Source organism: Mastigoproctus giganteus, chromosome 10, assembly GCF_048544385.1.
Source record: "Mastigoproctus giganteus isolate SK-2022 chromosome 10, ASM4854438v1, whole genome shotgun sequence".
Classification (NCBI taxonomy): Eukaryota; Metazoa; Arthropoda; class Arachnida; order Uropygi; family Thelyphonidae; genus Mastigoproctus; species Mastigoproctus giganteus.
Genome location: NC_143584.1, coordinates 34,820,616 through 34,846,130, shown reverse-complemented (window position 1 = coordinate 34,846,130; position 25,515 = coordinate 34,820,616). Strand labels below are relative to the sequence as shown.

At 40.3% G+C, this 25,515-nt stretch overlaps 1 protein-coding gene across 1 annotated transcript in view; it reads right to left on the bottom strand.

The window, feature by feature from the left end:
* LOC150078967 (A disintegrin and metalloproteinase with thrombospondin motifs 6-like) overlaps positions 1-25,515 on the bottom strand; it is an 87,161-nt gene that overhangs the window by 59,619 nt on the left and 2,027 nt on the right. The window contains exons 2-4 of the mRNA XM_090382904.1: positions 12,620-13,002; positions 1,820-1,970; positions 1,504-1,670 (exon numbers count right to left, since the gene is read on the bottom strand). Coding sequence (XP_090239030.1) covers positions 1,504-1,670; positions 1,820-1,970; positions 12,620-13,002 — 701 coding nt within the window. The remainder of the gene's footprint in view (positions 1-1,503; positions 1,671-1,819; positions 1,971-12,619; positions 13,003-25,515) is intronic.

Here is a 25,515-nt window from a genome sequence, read left to right as displayed (position 1 = left end):
TAATAGCCTCTTGTCAAATCACTTTTTAAAAAAGTGATTTGACAAAAATTATATGAAAAAATCAAATTATAAAAATCACTTTTTCCGAAAAGATAAGAATATCAAAGGCCTGATAGCAGAATAAGAAAGTGAAGCCCCACTCCGACCTCGGCTTGGCATAGGGTGTGGAGTAACAGTGGAGGAGTCACCTTTCACAGTCATTTCTCCACCAGAAAAATGAAAACCTACACTGCAATGTGGACGATCCAACGAGTGCTGAAGGGGATACTCAACGTGGAAGTAATCGTGAATTACGTTCGATAATGCCTACATCCAGTGCCACTTCACGCTTCTCAAATTTGATCTTCTTCCCCGCTGTCGTACATAAACAGGTTTGCTCATTCGAGTACTGGATGAATAGAGTCATGGGCAACCAATTCACCATCTCCAGAGCTGTATTATATACCAATCTAAACATCGATCCATAGACCCAATAAAATACTGTCAGTGCAAGTTATATAGAGTGAAGAGCTATCTGAAGCTGGCAACTTACTTCAACTACAGAAAGGAACATCGCAAAGGAAATATCAATTCTGTTTTGCTCTGCTTCAACTACTCGGATAAAAAAGACAGAATAAGATTTAAATACTACATTAAGATGTGAATCTGTTAACCTTTTAACACAAAGGATGTTAGGCAAGCTAAGGCAGATTGTGAGGAATCTTAGGGAAAGGATGCAAAGAAAAATAGCAAAGACTTATTTTCTTTTGTAAACACTAGAAGGTAGGGGAATGAATCGGATTGGTCCACTTGATATCCATGGTTCAATGATCCTGCTCGGGTTGCTGACAAGCTGAATAAGTATTTTGCATCTACATTTACACATGGGTATTTTTTAGGGGAGTGGATGCCAAAAGTTTATCAATCTCTACCATGGAGCTAAATGATTCTGTAATAACTGAGAGGAAAGTGGAAGAGAAATTTCTGAAGTTAAATGTAACAAAGGCACTTTGGATGGATGTGATCTATTCAATTTTGTTAAGGGAGGCAGCAGAGGAAATAAGAAAACCCGTAGCCATCATTATGAGAGTATTCTTGGACTCAAGGGAAGTCCCTGTGAATTGGACTAGAGATGTGTGGATGTATTCCTAATTCACAAAGGGGGAATAAAGAGTGACATGAGTAATTACATGGTTAACTACAATTTAAAAATTATAGTTAAAAATTTTAATTTAATTTAAAATTCAAATTTTCTTAGCTAAAAATTTTAAAAATTATTTTGAATAGGTCCTGCATTTGTAGTGCAGTATTGCGATATCTTGTGGTAATTTCGCATCATATGAGAGATCAAAAAATAGTTTCAGGTAAAAAATTATTCTTTGCTCTCGTTTACTCTAATAAAACAAACAGACGAAATCCTACTGTTAATACTGTTCATTAATATTTCCTAAGTTTCAAGTTTCTCAATTTGTTTGTTTTTTTTATTTATAAACAAGAACTTTAAGCCCAGCAAAGAATACTTACAATATTCATAAGGGTTAGGACATATGGTTCAGTGTCTTTCCCATAATGGCCAACCATTTTGGTATCTGCTACAACCAACGTTTCAACATATCTCTCAATACTGAAGGATCTTTTCTGTCGTGTTAGCTTCTGGAGGGATTTTGGCAGAAAAACGATTTCCGGTGTACCTAAACATTGATAATATTCTGTTATGATGTTAAGTTTTGGCTTAATTTTTTATACAATCAATCCTTTTTCTAATTACCTTCATGAGCCAAATGTACTCTACACAAGAGTTTGCTGAAGAACAACTATTAAGGTTAGTAATGACACTCACCTTGAACACCACATGGTGGTTCTTTGTCTGCTGCTAACTTGAGCGAATTTCTTTGGTAGACGATGTGCAATTGACCCTCCTTACTTTCAGGTTTGTGCTTCCAGTAGGGTTCAATGAGATATTCCTTACCATCAGATACAAACATACCGTGCTGGAACAGAAGGAATTCATTATGAAATATCTTAATATCATGATTATTAACTTCTTTATAGCAGTAGAAAGGAGAAATACCTGTATCTATTTCAATATCCCTAACATTGAAATTGTCAGGTTTTTTACATAGATGGATAATACTATTTTATATACAGTAAGTTAAAAGACAAAGCTAATTGTTAAGACAAAACTAATAGAAATGAATATTCAATATTCATATAAGTACAATGAGAATGCAAAGAGGAGGATCATCAAACCTGTTCAGGTTACTACACTGAAGTACAATTCAGTTTAGCATATTCTCATCACCTTCTCTACACTCGAAAGCTCTCAAGGGGTTCACGTTTTAAAAAAAACAGTGGAGGGATTATGTGTTTTCTGTAGGCACAGTCATAAATGAATGCCCGATAGTCTACATCTAGATTTTAGACCTTGAATATCAGATTACATTGGCAGAAATCGGACAGCCTATCTGCGTGCAACAGACTGCAGAGAAAAGTGGTCCCGAAGAGGAATCCTCCATTGAAATTCTTCCAAAAAATTAGTCGTAATAATGTCTCCTACCATCATTTTTAGTGTTGCTCTAAGTCATTAAGCAAAAATCGTGTTAAATATTGTCCAGAAGCCTATCTGGTTGGCCATTGCGGAACATAATGGTGAGTTGCTAGAGTTTGTACATAATTCATCGAAGAAACAAGTAATCATTAGATTTAATAATCGTGGTTGTAATTGGGGGGGGGGGGGAGTATCTGATACTAAGATTTTTTCCAGATAAGTAAGGACTTGTTGAATATACCGATAAATGTATTGAAATGTGATTTTGCTCTGAGACATGAAAATGTGCTGTTTAATACGCCAATGTGACCTTATCTTACTGGGTACATTCTCAACTTGTTGGTGAAATCGAAGCTCTTGGGATCGAATATAATCCCAAATTCCCAGGCCCCTTTCCGAGCTATTGTCAGTCTCTCCACGGCTGACTGCGCTTGGTGTTGGCAGCTCTTGGTCATCATTGTCCTTGTCTTTCTCATGATATCCTCCAGGTCGGTGTTAGCCAATCTATGATCCCCAAGGAGTGTTAGCACTGGGACTGCACAGGTGGTTATGTGTTCCCTTCTTTCAGCTTTGTTTAAGTAGGCTTCCGAGTCTCTAATGACATTTATCAGTTAGGCAGACCTTGATCTCTTTGTGCTGTAAAAGCTGAGTCTGCATCATCCCCAGGTATTTGTAGTCTCTCCCGCTGTCACGGCTTCAATCTCTTTACCTGTCTACACCTGGAAGTTTCGGCCGACTAATTTTCCATGATGCAATCTGTGGGTATTGCACATGTCTACTCCGAATTCCATCCTAATGTCATTGCTGAATCCTTCGGTAATCTGGAGTAGCTGCTGGAGTTGCTTCTCGGTTGTCACTTAGAACTTGATGTTATCCAGGTACATAAAGAGGGAGATGGTGTACAGGTTTCTGCTTACACTGAAAGGACAGAATTCATGAGGTTCCTGGGCAACGCGACGCTGTCACCCCTCTCGCTAGTGGACGAATCCACCGCTTGGCAGGTATATAGGTACACTGCATCACTGCATTCACGTAGACGGTAATTCGATGTCAGTATAGATAAACATAGTGAGTTAACCGACTTTGAAAGAGGGACGATAGTGGGTGCCCGACGCATGGGTCACTCTATCGCGGAGGTGATACAAAAATTTCACTGTCCTCGTTCGACAGTATCAAGAGTGTATCGGGAATGCGCCATTTCCGGATTAACACGACGTCGGTTTCGCATTGTTTCAGCCAACCGGAGAGCGACAGTGGCAAAAATAACCCCGACTTGAACGAGGGAGATGCCAGAAATGTCTCCACCAAGACCATCAGGCAATCATTAGCCGCAATAGGTTATGGGAGCCGCCGACCCACCATTGTCTCTGGGTGATTTATCATGCCTCAACTGAGCGAAAGAACACCGGCGCTGGACCTTGGACGATTGGATATGGGTCTCCTGGTCCGATGAGTCCCGTTTCCAGTTATTTCGATCGGACGGGAGAGTGCGTATCTGGCGAACACCGCACGAAGCTATGCACCCATCATGACAACAAGGAACTGTTCAGGCACAGGCAGGTGGACGGTCGGTAATTGTCTGGGGCGTGTTCAACTGGCACATGTTGGCATCTCTCTGAACGGTCCAAGTTACGTGTTCATCCTTGCAGACCATCTGCATCCCTTCATGGTCATCGTGCCCACAGGGCAATGGACTCTTCCAGCAGGACAATGCGCCTCCCTACAGAGTCGTGCTGACTATAACATGGTTCGAAGAGCATTCCCCAAATTTTACCACCATAGAATGGCCTCCTCGTTCATCGGACTTGAATCCTGTGGAACATCTTTGGGATGCTGCGGAAACGTCCGTTCGAGATATAGATCCTCCATCCATGAATGCGACGGAATTATGGACAGTGGTGCAGCAAGCATGGATGGAAATACCTGTGGAACGCTCTTGTGAACTAGTGGTGGACTTAATTGCTCGCCGTGTGACTGCCCTTATCCGGACGAAAAGTTGGCCTATCCATTACTAGGTAGGTATCTCATGATTTCTGTCCACTCAGTATACTTCTTTGAGGGTATATCCGTACTTAGTGAAGCTGAAGTTTATAGATTGCGGATTGAGTGCTAGACAGAACCACTGTGGTCTCAGGTCATCTCACTGAAAGATTCCTCTCCTGATGAGGATCAGTGTGGTTGTGATGTTCTCGACCTTGGTGGTACACCATTTCGCCATGGTTGCTTCTAGGAAGTTTATTCTCGAAACGACTTTGTAGATTTTCAGCATTTCTAATAGCGACCTATGAGACACAAAGTCAAAGGCCTTGCGGTAATCGATGTAGGCCATGTACAGGTTCCGATACTTCTTGTAGTCTTGCTCTGTAACCCTGTCATCAGTGGTTAATTGCTCATCCTTTGCTCAAACGCTCATCCTTTTTTCTGTTCGGCCATTATGTTCTGACTCTCCAAGTGGTCTAATATCTTCTTGATTATACAGCTGGTCAGGATCTTGACAGGATCTTGGAGACATGTGATCGGCCTGTATTTGGCCAGATTTCTTGTATCTTGTTCTTGATTCTTCAGATATGTGATTCTTTGATTAAGAAACTCTAGGAATGTCTTTGGGTAACTTATCTTTCGGGTGAACTGCTCTGCTAGGTGTGTGTGCAAGTGAGCTTCTTGTACCAGGAGTTGTGGACGTTATCTATTCCTTGGATTCACCATTTGTAGGACTTCCTGATCGACTGTTTTACTTCTTCCACCCTAATTTCTCATTCTCTCATCTCTTCTACGTCCTTGGGTTTCTTCCGTTCTAGTTATATCCAGGGGGCTCGGCTGTTATGTCGTTCTTCACTGCTTCATATGTTTCCCCAAAACTCCTCGATCGTCTTCTGCTCAGGTGGTCCGTTTCTGTCTTTCCCGTCTTGTCCGATATTCCTGTAGAAGGCTGTTTAGTTGTCATCGATGATTCGGTTATTTATTTTTCTCTGTAAGTTCTCTTTGTATCGGCGTAGTCTCTTGCCGAGTGCGAAGAGGTTCTGCTTCAGTGTGTCTAAGTATTCTCCTGTTCTCTGATTTTTTGGTCTCCTGTTTGCTGTGGATACTGTCTTTCTTGAGGATGCTCTTCACTTTTCCAATTAACTTCTTATCCCTATTAAGGAGTTGTAGGTACTGGATCAATTGGCCTATCTTGACTCTTAATTCTTCAGTCGTCTGCAGAAGTGTTCTTTCCCAAGCTGACGGTTCCGTGCTTTTTTCGTTTCTTCTGCTGTTCGTCTCTGGTTTTTCTTTCATTTATTCTAGTGGCTGCTATGGCAGCACAGTATATGGCTGTACGGATGGCCTCCAGTGTTTCACCATTGCTCTAAAGGTAATGTGGTATTATTTGCCGATTGAGGTGCTCTGTGACTCTACAGGATTCTATTGGGTCTCGGCTTCGGCATCACTTCTTTGTGGGGCCATTCCCTCGAATTGCGTTAGGGTCTTCTTCCACTCGTCTTCTATTCTGCATATGATGACCTCTCTTTCCACTTTAGCTGCTCTGGGTTGTATATTTCTTCTTGCTTTTCCTCCTCTGGTTCGACGCTGTGCATATTTTTTGTTCTGTGTAATTGGTCGCTCACATCGTGCTTGATTTTTTCCAAGATTGCAGGAGCTATCAGGTTCTTCGTGAGGAACACTTCGTCTGCAGAAGTGTTCTTTCCCAAGCTGACGGTTCCGTGCTTTTTTCGTTTCTTCTGCTGTTCGTCTCTGGTTTTTCTTTCATTTATTCTAGTGGCTGCTATGGCAGCACAGTATATGGCTGTACGGATGGCCTCCAGTGTTTCACCATTGCTCTCAAGGTAATGTGGTATTATTTGCCGATTGAGGTGCTCTGTGACTCTACAGGATTCTATTGGGTCTCGGCTTCGGCATCACTTCTTTGTGGGGCCATTCCCTCGAATTGCGTTAGGGTCTTCTTCCACTCGTCTTCTATTCTGCATATGATGACCTCTCTTTCCACTTTAGCTGCTCTGGGTTGTATATTTCTTCTTGCTTTTCCTCCTCTGGTTCGACGCTGTGCATATTTTTTGTTCTGTGTAATTGGTCGCTCACATCGTGCTTGATTTTTTCCAAGATTGCAGGAGCTATCAGGTTCTTCGTGAGGATGGTCCTTCCTTCTCTGTTGGGTGATTTGAATATCCGGGAATCATTCCAACCACTTGGTATGTAGTTTCAACCTGTACATTATCAAATCGGTCTCTAGCTTGGTTATTTCTTAGTATGTTCCCATGGTGAGCGTACTCATTTCGATGCTCCACTTCATGCGTTCTCGTTTTCTTCCTTCCTGGGTGGTCACTAGCGCAATTGCCCTTCCTTTGTGGTAAAAAAAAAAAAGTGTAAATTGTATTTAGTGTCTAACGGCACCAGGGGTTTCCCACATCTCCGCTTAGTCTACATTGTCGTGTGTTACAGAACACTGTAAAGGCCAGAGATTTAAAAGTGTATGGATTTTGTACATGTGTAGTGTTGTGTTCTGTTGTTCATCTGGCTGCTTAGTCGCTGGACCCCTACTGAGGCCCAACGTTGCCCACACTTTTCCCCGTGGAGGCAGACCAGGTACACCAGTATTTTTAGATAAGTACTCTGGCAGGTCCTGCCACCTAATTTCCTGAGATTTCAGTGACTAGGACCTATATATAAAAAAATAAATAAATAAAGGGGAATAAAGGCTAGAATCTAGTTAGGCCGAAAGAGGTTGCAAGTGTGTCGAGTTTGACATTTTAAATTTTTCGTTGTGTGGGGCATTCGCTTTTCGCTAGCGATATAGGTAGAGTAGGGGGAAGGGAGACCGAAATATGGGATCAATAGGGAAGACGACGAAGACTTCCTCCACTGTCTTCCACTTTTCGAACCGATCCCTCTGCCTAAGGCCTGAACGCGAATGACTTTATCCTGCCACACACTCGTTGCAGTGCAATTATTACTTCTCTTTGGCATCATCATCCATCTATGGAGGTGGACCTGTTTAGCTTTGGCTTACATCCAGTGTACTTGTTAGTTCTTGGGAGCGACATCAGATGGCGCCACTATCTTACCCAGCCGTCATTTTGGCTTTGGGGTAGGTTTTTCCGCTGAAGCGACTTTCGCGATGGTTTTCTTTATTATTATTATTATTATTATTATTACCCTTTATAATATTTCTCCATGATTTGGGGTTCCACGTATTACTACCAAGTACACAGAGTCTTCGCGTGTAGTACAGTGATATCGTCACCGTCCTCCCCACACCGGGTGGAAAAGGCCCGGGTTCGAATCCCGTCGATGACGCAAGGAACTTTAATGGGCTTTTTTCACTCCCTGGCTGAGTTAATCGGTCTTAGGCGTAGTAAGCAAGGTTTTCTCCCAGAAACGGGTTTTTTTCATCCAGCAAAAGAGACAAATCGACCAGAGAACACACGCAATTTATAGACACAAATACGGGTAGATGTATTAAATTACGGATGACCCTAATATAACAATAATATAATAATACCAAGTACACAGAGTGGTTGTTGGCGTCTCCGTAGCCAGGTGGGCAGGAGCAGCAGTGCGTAGCACACGCTTCTTGATTAGACCGGGGTTCGAGCCCGTTACCACCAAATACGGATGCGGAAAGGTCAGGAAATGAACACCGCATATCCCCGGAGCAATATGGCCTTAGTTGCTAATGCTACTAAACAACAAACTACAGAGTGGTTGTTTGTACAGGTGTTCAGGAGTGCTACTTTCTGGAGTTCCTTGTAGGTGTTCTCTGGGAGACCTAGGGCTGCTAGGCTGTTATGTAGGGATTCTGGCACCATACCGGTGGTTAGCACAATGATCGCGATGGTCGTTACTTGTTGCATATGCCACATCTCTTTCATCTCCTATCCTAGGTTTGTGTACTTCTTGATTTTTTTCCCATGGGTTTTTCTGCAGGTCGCTAGCGTTGGGTACTGCTATGTCAATCAGATAGGTAGCCTTTTCCTTCTTTCATTATTATTATTATTATTATTATTATTATCTCCCTATACATTAAAAAACTTTTCCTCCTAGTGATATTTATTCGAGCCAATGGGAGAAGAGGGCGAGGCAATTACGTCACTACAAATACAATTAATTATTGACAACTGCCTCCATAATGTTCACCAACCTCGTGCACGTGCTTCCCTGTGTAACATTTGATGTTCCATTGCAAGGTTTTTTTGTATATTAATTAATATTGTATACAGTATTTGTAAATACTGAAGTTTAGTATTTTTTAAATATTTGTATACTTTGTAAATATTTTAGTGAAATATTTTAGTCCTACTCTTTCGGATGCAACAATATTCCTCATGCATTATAAAACCCGAGCAAAAGGCCTTTTCCTAAGTGACCAATGTAAACACAGGAAATAATTACATAGTGATATTTATTCGACCTTGAAAATGCCGCGCACTACAAATGCACAGTTAAATAATTAAATAGGTCATTTCCTGATTAGATGCCGATCACAGTGACAGTTTTTTGTCTGGCGGCACCGGTGGTCTCTCCCAACTCCGCATTTTTACTGTGTAACAAGTATTAGTGTGGGTTGTGTTGTTCCTCTGGCCACTTAGCCTGGGGCTGTGGAGACACTAACAACCCCAGTTTCCGTCACTGCCACGGGAAGGTGGGCCAGGACACATTAGGAGAGAAGAAAGCTCTGGCGGGATGAACCTTGGGGTAGCCTAGGCATCCAAGGAGAGCCCCAAAAGAAAAAGAAAAAAAAAGTTATTCGAAAGGAGATAATGGAGAGAGGGTGGGATAAAAGGGGTAGAAACAGAGGGGGCAGTGTTGAGGCACTCACCTGATTTAAAAGGGGGAACTGTAAGGGGACCACTGGTACAGGTCGCCCATCCTGGTCCAAAGGGTGGGAGACCATGAGGCCCTTGATTGTCTGCATAGCCATCAGTCTGTCCAGTGAAGAAGTTAAGATAGAACATGCAATTAATAATAACTCTTATTCACTCAACGTTCACGCAATCTTACTTTTTATAGTTTTTTCTTACACTTTCCAATTTCTTTTATATATTAGATTAGATATCGAACGTAGTGTAGAGTGTGTTTAGTGTCAAACGGCACCAGGGGTTTCCCCCATCTCCGCGTGCTATACATTGTGGGTGTGAAACAGAACACTGTTAATGCCAGAGGTTTAAGAGTATATGGATTTTGTATTTGTGTAGTGTCGTGTACCGTTGTTCATCTGGTCATTTAGCCGCTGGGCCCCTAATGGGACCCAACGTTGCCCCACTCCGCCCCGTGGAGGTAGACCAAGTACACTACTTAGTTATTTACTCTGGCAGGTCCTGCCACCTAATTTCCTGAGATTTCAGTGGCAAGGACCTAAAAAAAAAAAAAAAACACGCTATAGATAGGGGTCAGCCAGCCAAAACAAAGGGAGTACTAGTTGGGCGATTTGATGTTGTTAAGTTTTTGGATGTAGGGCTCAAACAATTTGGAGTTGATTCAGACACTAGTTGTAAGTTAGAGAAGAGGAGGGAGACTGAAGACTGGGGGGAAAAGACAGAGATACGGGGTCCATAGGGAAGATGACCCCAAGTCAGTGGAGCAGGCCCATGCCCCACCAGAGTGAAAAAGAGGGGTGGCGAGGGGGGAGGACACCAGGATGAACTCCCCCTCCCGCCAGGGAGTGGAGGCAAAGGACCACGCAAGGGAGTGTGGCTAGGGAGGCCTAAAGGCAGCAGCTGAGCTGTGCTGGTGTAGGTTTTGTCACTCCTGGGACAAAGGAAGAAAGGAGTGTTTTTTTTTTTTTTTTTTTTTCCTTCTCCTGAGAGGACTGTCATATCCAGAAAATTTCTTACTTTGATCTTCAATGGGTGGTGTTTGGGTGCCTAACCCGTCTAGCAGTGAAGACAGATTGCGCAAACTCTGTAAATATCGAACGGTGAGTTTCGACATGTGTGTTTTTTACGTAGAAAAGATTTGACTTACTCCGTCATACCTCTACATATTAAGCAGAAAAGCGTGTGCGGGGTTGGCGAGCAAAGCGAGCAGGGGACGAAGCCCCCTGGTTATTGTTATTGTAATTTATTACTATTTTTATTATGCCGGTCTACCAGCGTAATGGTGACGCGTTCGTTTCCGCAAAAGCGGGTCTCGCACTCAGATCCTTCAGGTTGGCAGTCTAGTGTCTTAACCATTGGGCCATGGTGCCTATTATTATTATTATATTTCTGCAAAGCGACTGCCTCTATAAAATGCCAAATATATGTGGAACCGTAAGTGGTTGTTTTGGAGAGGCTTCACTGTTTTTGAATGACTCGAAACATAAAAAGATGGCGTATTTCTGCTTTGTAATCAGTGCTTCTCACCAGATGTCCATTTGCGGTTGTTAGTGTTGTATGGTAAGTGTAAAGTGTATTAATGTCTAGCGGCACCAGGGGTTACCCCCATCACCGCGTTGCTTTCATTATTGGTGTACCAGTTCACTGGGAAGGCCAGAGATTTTAAAGTGAGTGTTGTATGGTGTGCTTTCGTGGCATTCTGGGAATCCCACTCTTCAAAGAAGTAGTTCGCACAAAGCTTGAACATTAAAAAGACTTTTTAGTATTCGTAGAACGCTGGGATCAACACAGTGAAATGCGGTCGGTTTACGATTCAGCTAATTTTATCAGATAGGAACGCTTGTACATGATAATTATACGATTAAGGAAGGTTAACTGCCTGTCCGGAGGTTAAAGTAGTGTATAATAATAATAATATATCAAGAGACATCATAACGATTTACACTGAAAACTTGTTGAGGTCTTTGCTCGTGCCACGCGATAAAGTTGAGAGACGCACTTTAGACACCCATAAATCTGGCTCTTAATTAGTGTTGGAAAGCGTGATGTTCGAATTGGGATGTCGGAGAGGCACTTCTGCACTCTTCATTTTAAAAACTTGGAACGCTTAACGATTCTGAGTATCCCGGCTATCAAATTGTTTCATCTGCATTACGATGTCCGGTTATGAATGCTAGCTATGAATCATAAATGAATGAAGAAAGAAAGACTGACCAAAATTAAATAAGCAATTTTTCAGTTAGGATTGATTTTTGTTCATCCCAGCTTTACATTTAAAACCTTTTGTAAAATTAAATTGTAAATATAAATTGTAATTCTCCTACTATAATTGCAAATAGGCTTTAGCCCTTGCAGTTATAATGGGAGAGTAAATAGATTATATTAAAAGGGCTTTTTAATAGCCCCATCATTAGCAATGATGCACAGTGTGCCAATTAAATAACGAGACTGAGGCTACTACAGAAAAAAATGATAACACTAACGGCAAAGTAAGGTTATTTTTGAAGTGATCCTCCGATGTGTACACACTTTATATCTTTTATACAAGTTTTGAAAACACTTCTGGTACTGCTTTCAGCTAGTCGGTCGCTGAAGCCTGGATATCCTCTATCGTCCCGTATCCCATTCCTTTAATGTCTGTTTTCATTTTGGGGAACGAAAAGTAATCTACAGGAGCCAAACCCGGTGAATATGTGGGGTGTTCCATGACTGGAGTCGATTTTTTTGCCAAAATTTTCTTGATGTTGACGGCAGAATGTGCGGGTGCATTGGTGTGGCCAGGTCGGGGATCATCCCCTAACGACTCACGTCCTTTACTAAAACGAGAAACCATTCAAACGCTCTTGGTCGAGACAAACATTTATGAGCATAAACTTTTTTTGAATCGTCAAAAGTTTCTGTAGCACTTTTTCCCAATTTACATTAAAATTTGATAACTGCTCTTTGCTCCATTTTCAATTTTCTGACGACATGCACAAAACTACTATTACTCTTTACGTCATAAATCACGAACTACTGACCGGACAAGTTTCAACTTGCACTCGTTGGAAAGTGCACACTCTAGCGGATCTAATTATGTACTATTTTGGCCTCTTACGTTAAAAGCAGAGCGCACGCAGTCTCGTTATTTAATTGGAGCACTGTGTACATGTCCAGCGTAAAATAGTGTTCCATGCTTATAGTATTCAAAGAGAGAGAGATTTTTATAGTTGTAATGGTAGCAGTGGTCAACCAAACAAGTCCAGCTACAAAAACTATCACCTTACGCTTGAGTACTCACCAATCCGTGACAGTTGCTTAATGCCGCAGTTGACCTCGGGTCACTTGTTACATATCCGTGAAAGTGACAGTAACGAGTGGCGTGAGATCGTCTCCTCTTTCTGACGTCGTGTCCCCATAGCTGCAGAGTGTAGTGGGCCGAGAGTAGTCTCGTGTTGTAGGTGAGATTCAGGTGAAAGTCTTTGCCTTCCGCATTCACCTTGTAGTAGACGTGAGTCAGTAATGTCCGAGAGGCAGGTGGTAAGGCACTCGTAGCCCTTTTGCTTCTCTGTGGCGTCATCAACAGACCGTTGTAAGTGACGTCGTAACTTTGAAATCGGCCTTCATGGTCAACCAGGGTCGGCACGACTGTTTCGTAGCGGCGCAGCCTTGAAAGGATATCACCTGTGAAAAAAAAAATAATAAATCTTTGATTTATCATTAGGTCAAACTTTATTCAATTTGTAATATTACTTGGAGCAGTTAAAAGTAATATCACCATTTCAATTGCTAAAATTATTTTGAACAAATTGAGTTTCATGCAAAAATAGTCAAAATTAATTACAGGGCCTCTAAAGTGGAGTTTAACACGCAAACCCGAGGGATCATTATTTGAATTCTATCATTGACGGAATGGACATTCTCAAGAGCTTTTGAAGCAAAACTGGATTAATAATTCTCAGGGGAAGCTGTATTTCTCCCCACTTGCATGCATACATATGTATAAACTCTATGGCCAAAAGTATTTTGACACCCAGTTCACGAATATTGTGTACTGTGCCAAAAGTGCCACTCGCGTGCTTACCACCTCAGTCATACGGGTATAAATCTCGTGGGTCTGCTTATGCAGAAGCAGTGCTTTGTAAGCCAATATGGGTCGTGGATCGAAACTTACTGACATTCAACATGGGACGGTGGTTGGATGCTACATTAATAACCTTTCTGTGCTCTTTACTACGACTCGTCTGGATTTTCCAAAATCCGCTGAGGTTGTGGAAGATATAAATGAAAGGCTTATTATAATTCTATATTATTATTTTCTTATACCCTTTTTTTTTATTCTTTCACGCTTTATCTTTCCTATACACCCGTTACTTTGGTATATAGTTCTCGGGTAGTACTAAGATAACGGGTGTATACAAAGAGATATTGGCAACTTTAGTGAACAACAACTTTACTCAAAGCACTAAACCCACAATGCAGCCTGGCCGATACGTTATAATTCACAGTAATCAGAAGAGCCGAGAGTTGAGGATTATTTTCATATATATAACTGTGTATATCTCAAGTGCAATTGAGACTGACACACAAAATAAAATAACAAAACATTTATTATACAAAAAGGTCATTCAAAACATACATATACAAGGTGTGATAGAAAGTTTAGGTGTGCATCTTGAAATCGTAGTGAGTTTCTACTTATTGCCACATATTCAGTGAACCATTTCGACTTCGTAGCGCACTTATCGCCCGTTTATATGCAGTCAGTCCAGTTTATATGCATTAGTACAATGAACAGAAGGTGTTTTTTTTTTTGCAGAAGGTGTTTTTATATGCAGTCAGTCCAGTTTATATGCATTAGTACAATGAACAGAAGGTGTTTTTTTTTGTTTCATATTTTAAAATGAATGATTTTACTGGTAGCGAATTTGCATCAAATTTTGTTTTAAATTAAGTATAAGTGCAACAGACCCCCTCCCCCCACCACCACAAAATGTTAAAAACAGCTTCTGGAGATGATGCTGTGTGTCGTTCGAAAACTTTTCAATGAGTCGCAATATTTAAAGAGGACTCTTCTCTGTCGAAGATCTTCGCTCTGGCTACCCTTCAACCAGACAATCTAATGATTCAATCGCTGGTGTTCATGATCTGATCTGATCATGAGTGATAGACGTTTAATTGTCCCCAAAGTTGCTAATGAAATTGGTATTTCTTATGGAACATGTAAATCAATTTTAACACAAGAATTGGGAATGCATTGCGTTTCAGCCACGTTTGCACTTCGCATCCTCACTGATGATCTCCGTGATCATCACTTCGCATCCTCACTGATGATCACGGAGAGCTGTTGGTTCTTATATGTCAGGATCTTTGCCAATGCGCCGCTGTTGCTGCTGACCCACTCTTCGTTTCTTTCATTACCTGGTGATGAATCTTAGGTGTATGGCTATTACTCAGAAACAAAGACCAAGTCCTGTCAAATGGAAGAATCTCATAAATTGGGGGTTCACTGCAAAACAAGGAAATGTAATTTGACATGCCATTTAACAGTCACAATTACTGATGCGCTATATCCTTACGTTTCCTTGGCACAAAATCTAAAACAACAAAATCTGGCCTTCCAGGTTTTTTAACTCGACCACGCTACTAGAATATTATAGGCTTCAACAGTATTTCTTAAAAAACTTTAATTTACGTTCTCCATTTTCGGACAGAACGGTTCAAAAGGAAGTTGCACTGAAGACGAAGCGCCCGGGTCCGACACAGAAGGAAGTTCAAAACGTTCGTCAAATGGTTATAACATAGCGATAACGAAAATTGGGGCGAAAGGCAATCATGAACTTGGATCCCAAGGTACCGTTGGAAATCCTGCTTTTGGGGTTCTCCTGCTGGGTTTCCAAACCGTTAAACAGGGAAACGCTAAATTTCCTGATAATAATGTGGCATCCTCGTGTGTACCGTGCGTACACTGAATTTGTCATAAGCTCTATTTCTTTTCTCTTTTTTTTTTTTTTTTTTTGTTTTTAAACCAGGTTGTCGCACAAGTAATTGGCATGAATCCGTTTAGATAAATTTAGTGATACTTTGCAGTGCGGCTGATGAAATATCTTGCATCTTAATAACAAGCTTGTACATTAGCTAGAGGTAAAGTAATTGGCCCAAATTGTGCAGAGCAGGGATGGCGAACCTTTTTTGCTATGTTTATTCCATCATCCCATTATTCTTCGGATAAGATCAATTTTTCTGTCATGAAATTTTGCAGTTATCTTTTCTTAATTTCAATCTGTGTTCCTCCATCTCACCATGGAGACTAAAAATGCTATGGCATAGGAATACACTCGTTTGAGTTGACCATGGTTCTAGCTCGCACAACTGCTAAATACGGTGCTGTTCTTTTATTCTGTCTGTCTTGTAAACACCACTGAGCCTATGTAACCATCCCGGAATATAAGCAGTAAATTTGTTTATTATTATTTTTCTAGACATTGTTATTTACTAGAATATATCTCTAAGAGAAATCGTCCATAATTTACACCCATAAGCAGTCTAGTTGTTCTTTATATTCGTTTCCAAACAAAATTGAAAATTATAATTTTGGCATCCAGTTAGTTCGGTTTTTTTTTTTTTTTTATGACTTATCCAGTCGAATTGAATGAGTTTTTTTTTATATGCCATATTATGGCTACAACATTTTCAAGCAGTGAATAGCCACCATAACTAGATAGCGATAATAACTTGTCTATAAATCTTACCTTAAAGATAATGCTCAAAACTACATCTAATGTCGTGAAACAGAAAAGTTTATGTGCACAAACAGAGGCAGGTTTATGTACTGTATATAAATCCATCTTTGTCTCTTTAGCTGCTCTGCGAAATGTTGAAGAAATAGACAGGTACTTTTAACTTCTTTGTGAAAATAATGGCTGTTGCACTCAATGTAGACGGCGCTACTGATTCACCTTGTCTAGAATTCAGGGTCGACGTACTCAAGTGCACAATTATTCGCCCACGGAACGTGATGTAGCAGACGATACAGTATATATGCACTCCATAAAGTTTTAGACGAGTCATAAATGTAATTAGGCGCCGTAAATCAGTGCGTGGGGGCTGACCTTCAGCAAACATCATCACTACGGATGTTCGTGAGCAAGTTCCTTGCACTTCGGGAGATATGCAGTATCATATGAAGCATACAGTTACATAGCGGCCAATTAACACGCAGAAATAATATAGCGACGTAGATGAATCTGTTGGGGACAGATTAAAATTATCTTGCACTCTAGGAGGACGAAACAATTGCCTTGTTAGAAAGGCAGGATGAAAGTTAGTCTAATGGTGTACTCATAAGCCAATTAAAAAGTCATTTGTACTTTGCGGTCATTTTTGAATCGCACTGAGACAACAGTCGTTTTTCTTTCTCCTTTTTTTTTTTTTTTTTTTTTTTTTTCAATTCAGTTAGCGCCCAACACCGTGCATCTACCTCTCTTGTAGAAAACATTATCCAGCAAAAATGTTGTGCCATCGAATGTGATATTCATTGAAAGTAGATGTGTAATCTTTTTCTGCATGTGCCAAAAAATAAAATTAAAATAATTTTATCATTCTTATCTTCCTCGTTGCCAGAAAGTGGCTATCCAAGTTCGCTTTCAAATTAACCAAACTATCAACCTCGACCACTGTGGCAGCCAATTCATTCCAGTGATCTACAGTACTCTCCCCGAAAGTAAACTTCATGAGATTCAATCTTCTATTACTCCCCAAAATTATGTATTTGTGTCCCTGGATCTTCTCTCTTCTATCACTGAAAATATATCTCACTCATTCATTTTACTGATTCTCTTCAAGCCTTATATACCTCTACCAGGATCTCTCCTTAGTTTCATAGCTTTGCTTTAAATATCTGTTAAAGATATTACGAGATGCGAGCAAAGTCTCGCATCTCGTATAAGCTGCGTATTCCTAAGATTGGTATAAACTGTTTTGTGGACTAAAAAAAAGGAATTTCCCGAAAGGAGAATCCGTGCTCCTCCTACATCTTCTAAAATTAACTCACCACCGACAGGGGCTTCTCCTATCATTGATGGGATTCGTGCTCCCCGAGGCCAGCGATTTTCAACCAAGGAGGCTCTTTTCTTTGATTAAAAATCCCTCCTTGGTGGCCTCAGCAGGAGATGTGAGAGGTCCTCCAAAAATACACTAGCTTTTTTTTTTTTTTTTTTTGTATATTTATTGCAATTTTTGTTGCATATTTCAAAATGGTGACTTCTTCATTTTAAAGTTGTGGAAATGCGCGGTACCAAAATTTTTTTTGAATTTTCTAACCACGTCTTTTCTTTAGAATTTTTAAACTAGAAAACAGGGAACAAAATGATAGGGAAAAATTTAAAGGGAGGTGGCTATACGAAAAGTTAAGAAACCCTGCTCTAGACTAACGTAGCTGGCACAGCACATGGGTTAACTTAAACATCATAAAGAATTCACAAGATTATGAAAAAGCTTTTAGGTAAGCTAAAGTTCATAACAATATTCCCCTCGAAAGTTGCCCTCAGGTGTAACAAGTCTGAAAAACTTCTCCCGAGAGGCGCTTGAAAAGTTCGTGGCCTGAGTATGAAGGGTTTATTTGAGGAGTCGTGGTAACATTACTTTTCAACATAGTAGTCTCCTTTGGAGTGAATACACCTTTGCCACCAGTCCTGCAATGCGTTGATTCTAACTGCGAAGAAAGTTTTCTCTTCGGCCTCCAGGAATGCATCGATTGCAATAATAATGTCACTGTCCGTGGCAAAATGAATGCCAGCCAGCTATATTTTCAAATTAGGAAACAGATGAAAGTGTGCTAGATGCGGGAATGTAAGGGATGGTCCAATATTTCAAACCGCATTTCAAACCTACCATCGCCATGGCATGCACTGCAGCCATGGCGATGGTAGGCTTGTGAGAAGGCGGGTTGGCCTGTGGAAAAGGATTCCTTTGCTGAGTTTCCCTGGCCGTTTGTTTTTAACGATTTCATGCAAAGAGAGGCCGCCGTAGCCTAGTGGTCAGGAGCGCAGGTGCATAAGTACACTTGCCTTGAGTGACCGGAGTTCAAGCCCGTGACTGCTGAATACGGTGCTGTTTCTTGTAATCTGTCTATCTTGTGAACTCCTCTGACCGTTTGGTCTTCCCGGAGTATAAACAGAAAATTTATTTATTTATTTCAAACGCTTCACAAAGTCTGCGTAATATACCCCTGTGACTTCTGGCCTTTCTGAAGATAATCCGCTAGCAGCATCACTCCATCAGCATCCCAAAAGCTGATGCCATTACCCCAGCAATGCTAGGGACGCAGCACTGCTGCCAATGCCACGTGGCGATCCTGAACCCGTGCTCCCTTGCACGGCCCTGTTTCTCCCCTTTTCCCCTAGCGGGGGATGGTAGTCCCCTTGATTCCTCCTCCCCCGCCGCCCTTCTTTTCTTCTGGTGTGGCACGCGCCTGCCTCACTGATTTTGGGGTCACCTACTCTATCGACCCTATACTTCTGTCTCCCAGCCTTCAGTCTCCCCCTCCCCCTCTAGCTTTCCAACTAGTGTTTATCCCATGTCAAAATTATCCTAGCCCTACACCCAAAATTCTTAATTTCACACTGTATAACTTAAAACTCCTTTGACCTGACCCAACCTCTAGCGCCCCCCTTCTTTTTAAGGTCCTGGCCACTGAAATCCCGGGAAATTAGGTGGCAGGACTTGCCAGAGTACTTATTTAAAATTACTGGTGTACCTGCCACGGGGCTTAGTGTGGGCCTCAGTAGGGGTCTAGCGGCTAAATGGCCAGATGAACAACGGTACACGACACTACACCCAACAATATCCATACACTTTTAAATCTCTGGCCTTTACAGTGTTCTGTAACACACGACAATGTAGACTACGCGGAGATGGGGGAACCCCTGGTGCCGTTAGACCTTAAACACAGTTTACACTTTACCTTGCTAGGAGTAGGAATCGATTTGGTTTTCTTTGGGGGAGGAGAACAGCTGTCTTTCTACTCTGTAGACTTTGCAAGGAAGTTTGCTGGATCTGCTTGTAAACAATGCAAACTTGACAATTGTTGTGCATTTTTGATGTGCTATCAACAACTTTGGGACCCATCGTGCCGAAACCTTTTTTCATATTGAGAACCTCTGTTATTGATATCGTACAAACCAGATGAGATACCCAAGACGCTGGCAATGTACTGAACTGTTACTCGTCGATCACTCATCACAAGATCATGCATACTGTGAACAACTTCTGTAGTGATGGACGCTGTAGGTATTCCACAGCGCGGATAATCTTCGAGGCTCTCCCTCCCTCATTTAAATTCTGCTGCTCACTTCCTAACCATGGAATAGGAAGGGACATCCTCTCCAGTATTGTAACCTTATCATCTGAATTACCTTTGGCATTAGTCCCTTTTCCCTCAAATATTGGATGACTGCACGGTGACTGATTTTATTCATCTTTCCTCATTCACAAACTTTGTTCACTTCAGGACTTGTAATTAAAAAGTGCCATCGTTGAAACTACATGAAACTTAATGGGTTACTATTTTACATTAATTACAAAAATTTTAAATACTGTACCACTACCCTTTCATGGGACGCGAACTTTCAAACGCCCCTCGTTCTTTGCTTGCGCACATCTTTTTTCAGCTAAGCCATAAAAACCCCTGTATATAAAGGTACAAGGATTTCTGCGGCTTAGCGAAATAGGTATACTGTGAAGAGGAGATTTGTGTGTACAAATCTCCTCATCTAACAAGCACAAAGAATTGAGCTGCAGTGAATGATATATGAAACACCATAATATGACATATGCTGTTAAACAGGGAGTATTTTTCCAGACTGTTGTTGGAGTCTGCATGCTTTGCTGAAAGTATTACTAAGATTATTAGCTCACTGTACGGAGCAAGTAGCTTCATAAACCATCGACTTGAGCCCTATTAAAGAAAACATTTTTTTTTTTAAATATGCCTTCAACTTCTTTAATATTCTTCATCTGGTGAATGTTAGCCTTCGTGACCCATTAATACGACTCTGTAAATAAGAACCAGTTCGCTTCCTTATATGAAGTACAGATGGGCTGAGTGGACGGAGTGGGCAGAACGTTAGAAAATTTGCTTGTTTTTTTAATTTTTTTAAATAGTTTGCGGCACACCTAGCTCCATAAAGTACGCTATTTTTTCTCTGAAATTCACTCTGCAAAAGAGACAGACACAGCAGAATATACACAAATTTAAAAAATATATAATACAAAATAAATTTTCTGTTCATGTGGTCAGAGGAGTTTACAAGATAGAGAGAGAGAAAGAATATAAGAAACAGCACCATTATTTAGTAGTCATGCAGGCTTATTTAGTAGTCACCTTTGTCACTCAAATCATGTGTGCTTTTCACTCTGGCGTCCGACCACTTGGCAAGGGCAGCGTTTAAAATTTTCTGTTATACTCCGGCACATCCACACAGTCAGAGGACTTTACAGGATAGAATATAACAAACAGCACGCGGTCTTCAACAACGGTCACTCAAAGCGTGTGTACTTATTTGCAGACACGATATAGGGAAACTTTATGGCCTGGTTACCTTAGCCCCATCCACCGTGAGTGTGTGATGAATCTGCCACTGTTTTGGAGAGGTCTACGTTTGAATTTCGTCAAAGGAATTATTCAATCGAGGTGTAATCAGGGCTCGCTATGGACTGGAGCATATTGTTCTGATTCATCACAGGCATCAACACTGTCTGATTCATCACAGGCATCACAAACGTTCTGATTCATCACAGGCATCGATAATGTCACCACGTACATAACTTGATTATTCAAAACTAGACAGTTTTTTAATGAACGTTCGTTTCGTAAAATTATCCATTTCGATTTCCCCGTCTCTCCGTAATTCACTCCATTTTTTCAGCAACACAATATGCAGATCAGCTCACCAAGAAGTCTCCAACCAGTGCACAATAAACATTGGTTTACATGCCACAAGCGTCATTACTGGACATGGATTGGCATATAAATTGTCATTGTTAAGATTACGTGAGCAGGGGTCATGTGTCTGTGGTGAACCGGAAACATCTGAACATATTATGCTGGATTGTCATTATTATTTGGATGTAAGATACAAATTGGAAAGATCAGTTGATATTTTAGAGAAAGAGCAACTCTGGATTCTGTTCACAGATCGTCGCCTATTTGCATAATTTAATGACTTCGTGAGTGAAGTATTTAGAAGACGGAAAACACTAATGCGAGATGCGGTGGCCTGCCTCCTTGTAGAAGGGACGGGAACCCACCTGATTAAGATTTATAAATGGGAAGTATAAAGTTGATTTTCCTCATTCGGGGGCCTAGTGGCCAAATTGAAAGTTCAAAAACAAAAATAAGACAAGAAATTATGTATTGAGCTCTTTTCATTGTCTATATCAATCTATTGTAAACTCCGATTCAGTTAACAGCACAACATTGCAGTTGATAGCCACGGATAGGCTGCGGCCTAGGGAGTGGCCTTTAGCCTTAATGGAATCTTAAATGTATGTATATATGGCCTGCAATCCCCTGGATTTGGACTAATTATTTATTTTTTCGGTGTGTTGATTTTCTCTGCCATACTGAGTACATCACTGCTCCTGCTAATCACAAATTACTACAAAGCGACTTGCAAATATCAGGTACAGAAAATTTTCGAAATGAAAACTAATGATTTCATACGAAACCATGATACGTATAATTATGTTACATAATACGATATGATTTCTTCATTGCATTTAATGATTCCCAGGCCTCCCACTGAGTGGATACCTTGATCATCGCTTGTTTGGAAGGGTCCAAGTGAATCTCCTCATTAGCGCAAGGAACTAATCCAAGCAGTCTCAAGCCAGGTTCGGGAGGCGTTAGCGTGGCTGTGCTATGCTGGAATCTTTCATGCTCAGTTCACAGGATAACAACCTGAATAGTATCAAATGGGCCTTTACATACGGGGCAGCGAAAAAATGAATGCCACATTACTTGGGACCTTTTCATGTGGTGGGAAGGGACGACATTTTGTTGTTTGTATTTGGGCTTAAAAGTCTTTATATGCCTTGGATGTAAACGTTCCGCAAAAAAAAAAAAAAAAACACACTTTTGTTGAATTTTGGAATTTTCGTCCCATAAACAAAATCCCGGTCTTATAACACGCAGTTTACAGATGAAGTTTGCCACACTTTCATGTGGTAAAGGTCAAAAATTATATGGAGGAATGCAATACAGGCTTTGTTTGTTTTAAAATTGCTTGTTTATATATTATTTCTGATATGGAAGCACTTCCAATAGAAATTATGAGTTCAAAGCCATGAGATGCAGCTCTTCCTAACGCCAGTGCTAACCAGGGGTGCAACTTTTCTGAATGCTAGTACTGTTTCGACTACTTGCCTATTAATACAAAGGTAGATGACAATGGCATGTGATCTTACACATACCAATGTCATCTGCCCTTGTGGGTTGTACAGTAGTTATAATCATTATCGTCTCACTTTACGTGGAAAGGCCCGTGTTCGAATCCATCAGTAACTCGAGGGATTTGGGGAGGGGGGGCTTTTTTCACAACGTAGCGAATTTTCTGGAGAAACCATGCATCAACGAAGGTTGCAGAGTTTTTCATCCAGTGAAGGGTAAAACGGACTGTAGAATATGCACATTTGTATTCGCAATATACTGACGCCTCATAGTCTTAGTTGCTGGTCTGTGCTGGGTAGCACAGTGGTATCGTCACCGTCCTCCCCACACCGGGTGGAAAAGACGCCTCCGTAGCCAGGTGGGAAGGAGCAGCAGTGCATAGCACACGCTTCTTGATTATACCGGAGTTCGAGCCCGTCACCACCAAATACGGAGGATGTGGAAAGGTCAGAGAATGACCACCGCATATCCCGGAGCAATATGGCCTTAATTGCTAATGCTCCTAAAAACCAAACAAACAACAACCGGGTGGAAAAGGTCCGTGTTCGAATCCCGTCGATGATGCAAGGAACTTTAATGGGCTTTTTTCACTCCGTGGCTGAGTTAGTCGGTCTCAGGCGTAGATAGCAAGGTTTTGCCCCCAGAAACTGGGATTTTTCGTCCAGAAAAACAGGCATATCGACAAGAGAACACACGCAATTTACAGACACATTATATAAATAGGTATATTGAAGGAATTCTGGGTGACTCTAATAAAATAATTTGAATTTTTTTTTTTTTTTAAGTCTTAGTTGCTTTGACACTTGACACGCAATGTCATGCCAACTTACGGTAAGATTTAATATTTTTCTCCCTACTTCAAAGTTTTGCCATCAGTGCTCTCAGTTAAATCAAAATTCACCAAGTAATATCAACTAATAATAGTTGATATTATATAATGATGCAAATTCTGAAGGATATTTTTTTTTCTGTATTTTTAAAACTTTGAAAGGGCGGGATTGATGGATTATTCTCCTCATAAGCCGTTCGCTCCACATCGCAAAACTGTGATCGCATTTCTTAAGATAATGCTGCTTAATTTAATTTCAGTTAAATGTATGACCCAATGAATTAAATCTCTGATCGCCATTGTACATGTCGGACATAGTCTCTTTCCACTTTTGCCCTAGACTTAACCATATCTCCGATAGCTTATTGATATTTCTGTTGTTAAATAACTGATGAGCAGTGATTTTGAAAATCTGCTTAGCAGTAATTTAAAATACAGAAAAAGAAATATTCTGGAGAATTTATATAATTATGTACGTTTATCTTAAAATGTAAGCTTTTATATATTAACTGAAAATCAGATCTAGTTTAGAAAGAACAGAATGAAATTTCTTTACGCAACCAATTCTCTGCTTCACATGACCATATATTATCCAATGTACAGAAAATTCGTCAAATGCCATTTCTCCATTTCTTCGTGCAATGAGCTGGGTATCTCAAAAGTATGGGGAAGCAAAATCTGATTCCCTATCGAAATGCCCGGAATCGAATTGCTTCTGCATATCCAGCTGTTAATCTGTGCCGTACTTTGTTTTTCAATTTCATTTTAGACTTGGAAAACATCCTATATGAAATGAGTGTATGCATAGAGAACCCACAATAGACCGTGAGAGCAATCTCAAATTTGATTTAGTTCAATGTTAAATGAAATACTACTAAGCATGAAAATATTTTAATTCTCCTTCAGTGAATGTAAATGTGAAATACTGTAGTTCGTAAGATACTTCTAGATGCTAATAGGAAGCAATATGTATTATAGTTTTGTTTTAACAAAGATTATTATTATTATGACAAAATAAATTTATATTGCTTTCTATTATATTATTAACAGTAGTATGAACTCTTTCAATAGATTTGGAATTTCATTAACTTCAAGTGCAGTCTAATCTATCATTTTCTTAGCCTGTGGACAGCAGCAATTATGAACTTCAAGGAATTCCAGGTGATTTAAGGCTGATTAAAATATTTCAATGAATAGACCTATTAACGATAAAAATATAAGTATACAATTCAATTATTATAAATATGATTTATAGACGGACGGTAAGAAATTTCTTGAAGTCTAGATGAGCCTTGTTATTAGGAAGGTTGAGAAGCGCAAGTGCATTAGCATGAAAGATCTGTCTTGTAAGAAAACCGATCCGAAGACACCCAAAGTGTATATATTTAGCAACACCCTAACCTAGAAAACAAAACAAACAGTGTATGTCGCATGTTCTACATCGTACCATCTTAGCCTATTTTGTATGACAGTGTCATATTATAATGGCTAAGGTGAGTGACCGATGGTTTGAAAATATAGAATTTTTTTTTGTTTAAATCGCTTACCACCCTTTTTTTTTTTCATTGAAATTCCCGTTACACTTTGTCTGTTAATATTTATTTCGAAATATACCTAAATTCTTGAACTGATTTTCACAGTGAACACCCAGCTTTAGTGTTGTTATGGACTTGCATTAATGATCATTGTAATATTTTTATTAGTATTACTGCCGATTGCAATAAACGTATATAAGATGTTTCAGTTAAAAGGCACCGGGGTATACTCGCTTATTTTTATGTGTAGGCTATTTGTTGTCTTGACCTCTTTTTGTATTTTTTTAAATTTGATATTAAAATTGGACTAAATATTACCGTTCAGATTTTACGATTTCTAAATTTTAATTTTGTATAATTATGTATTTTCTTATTATTATTTT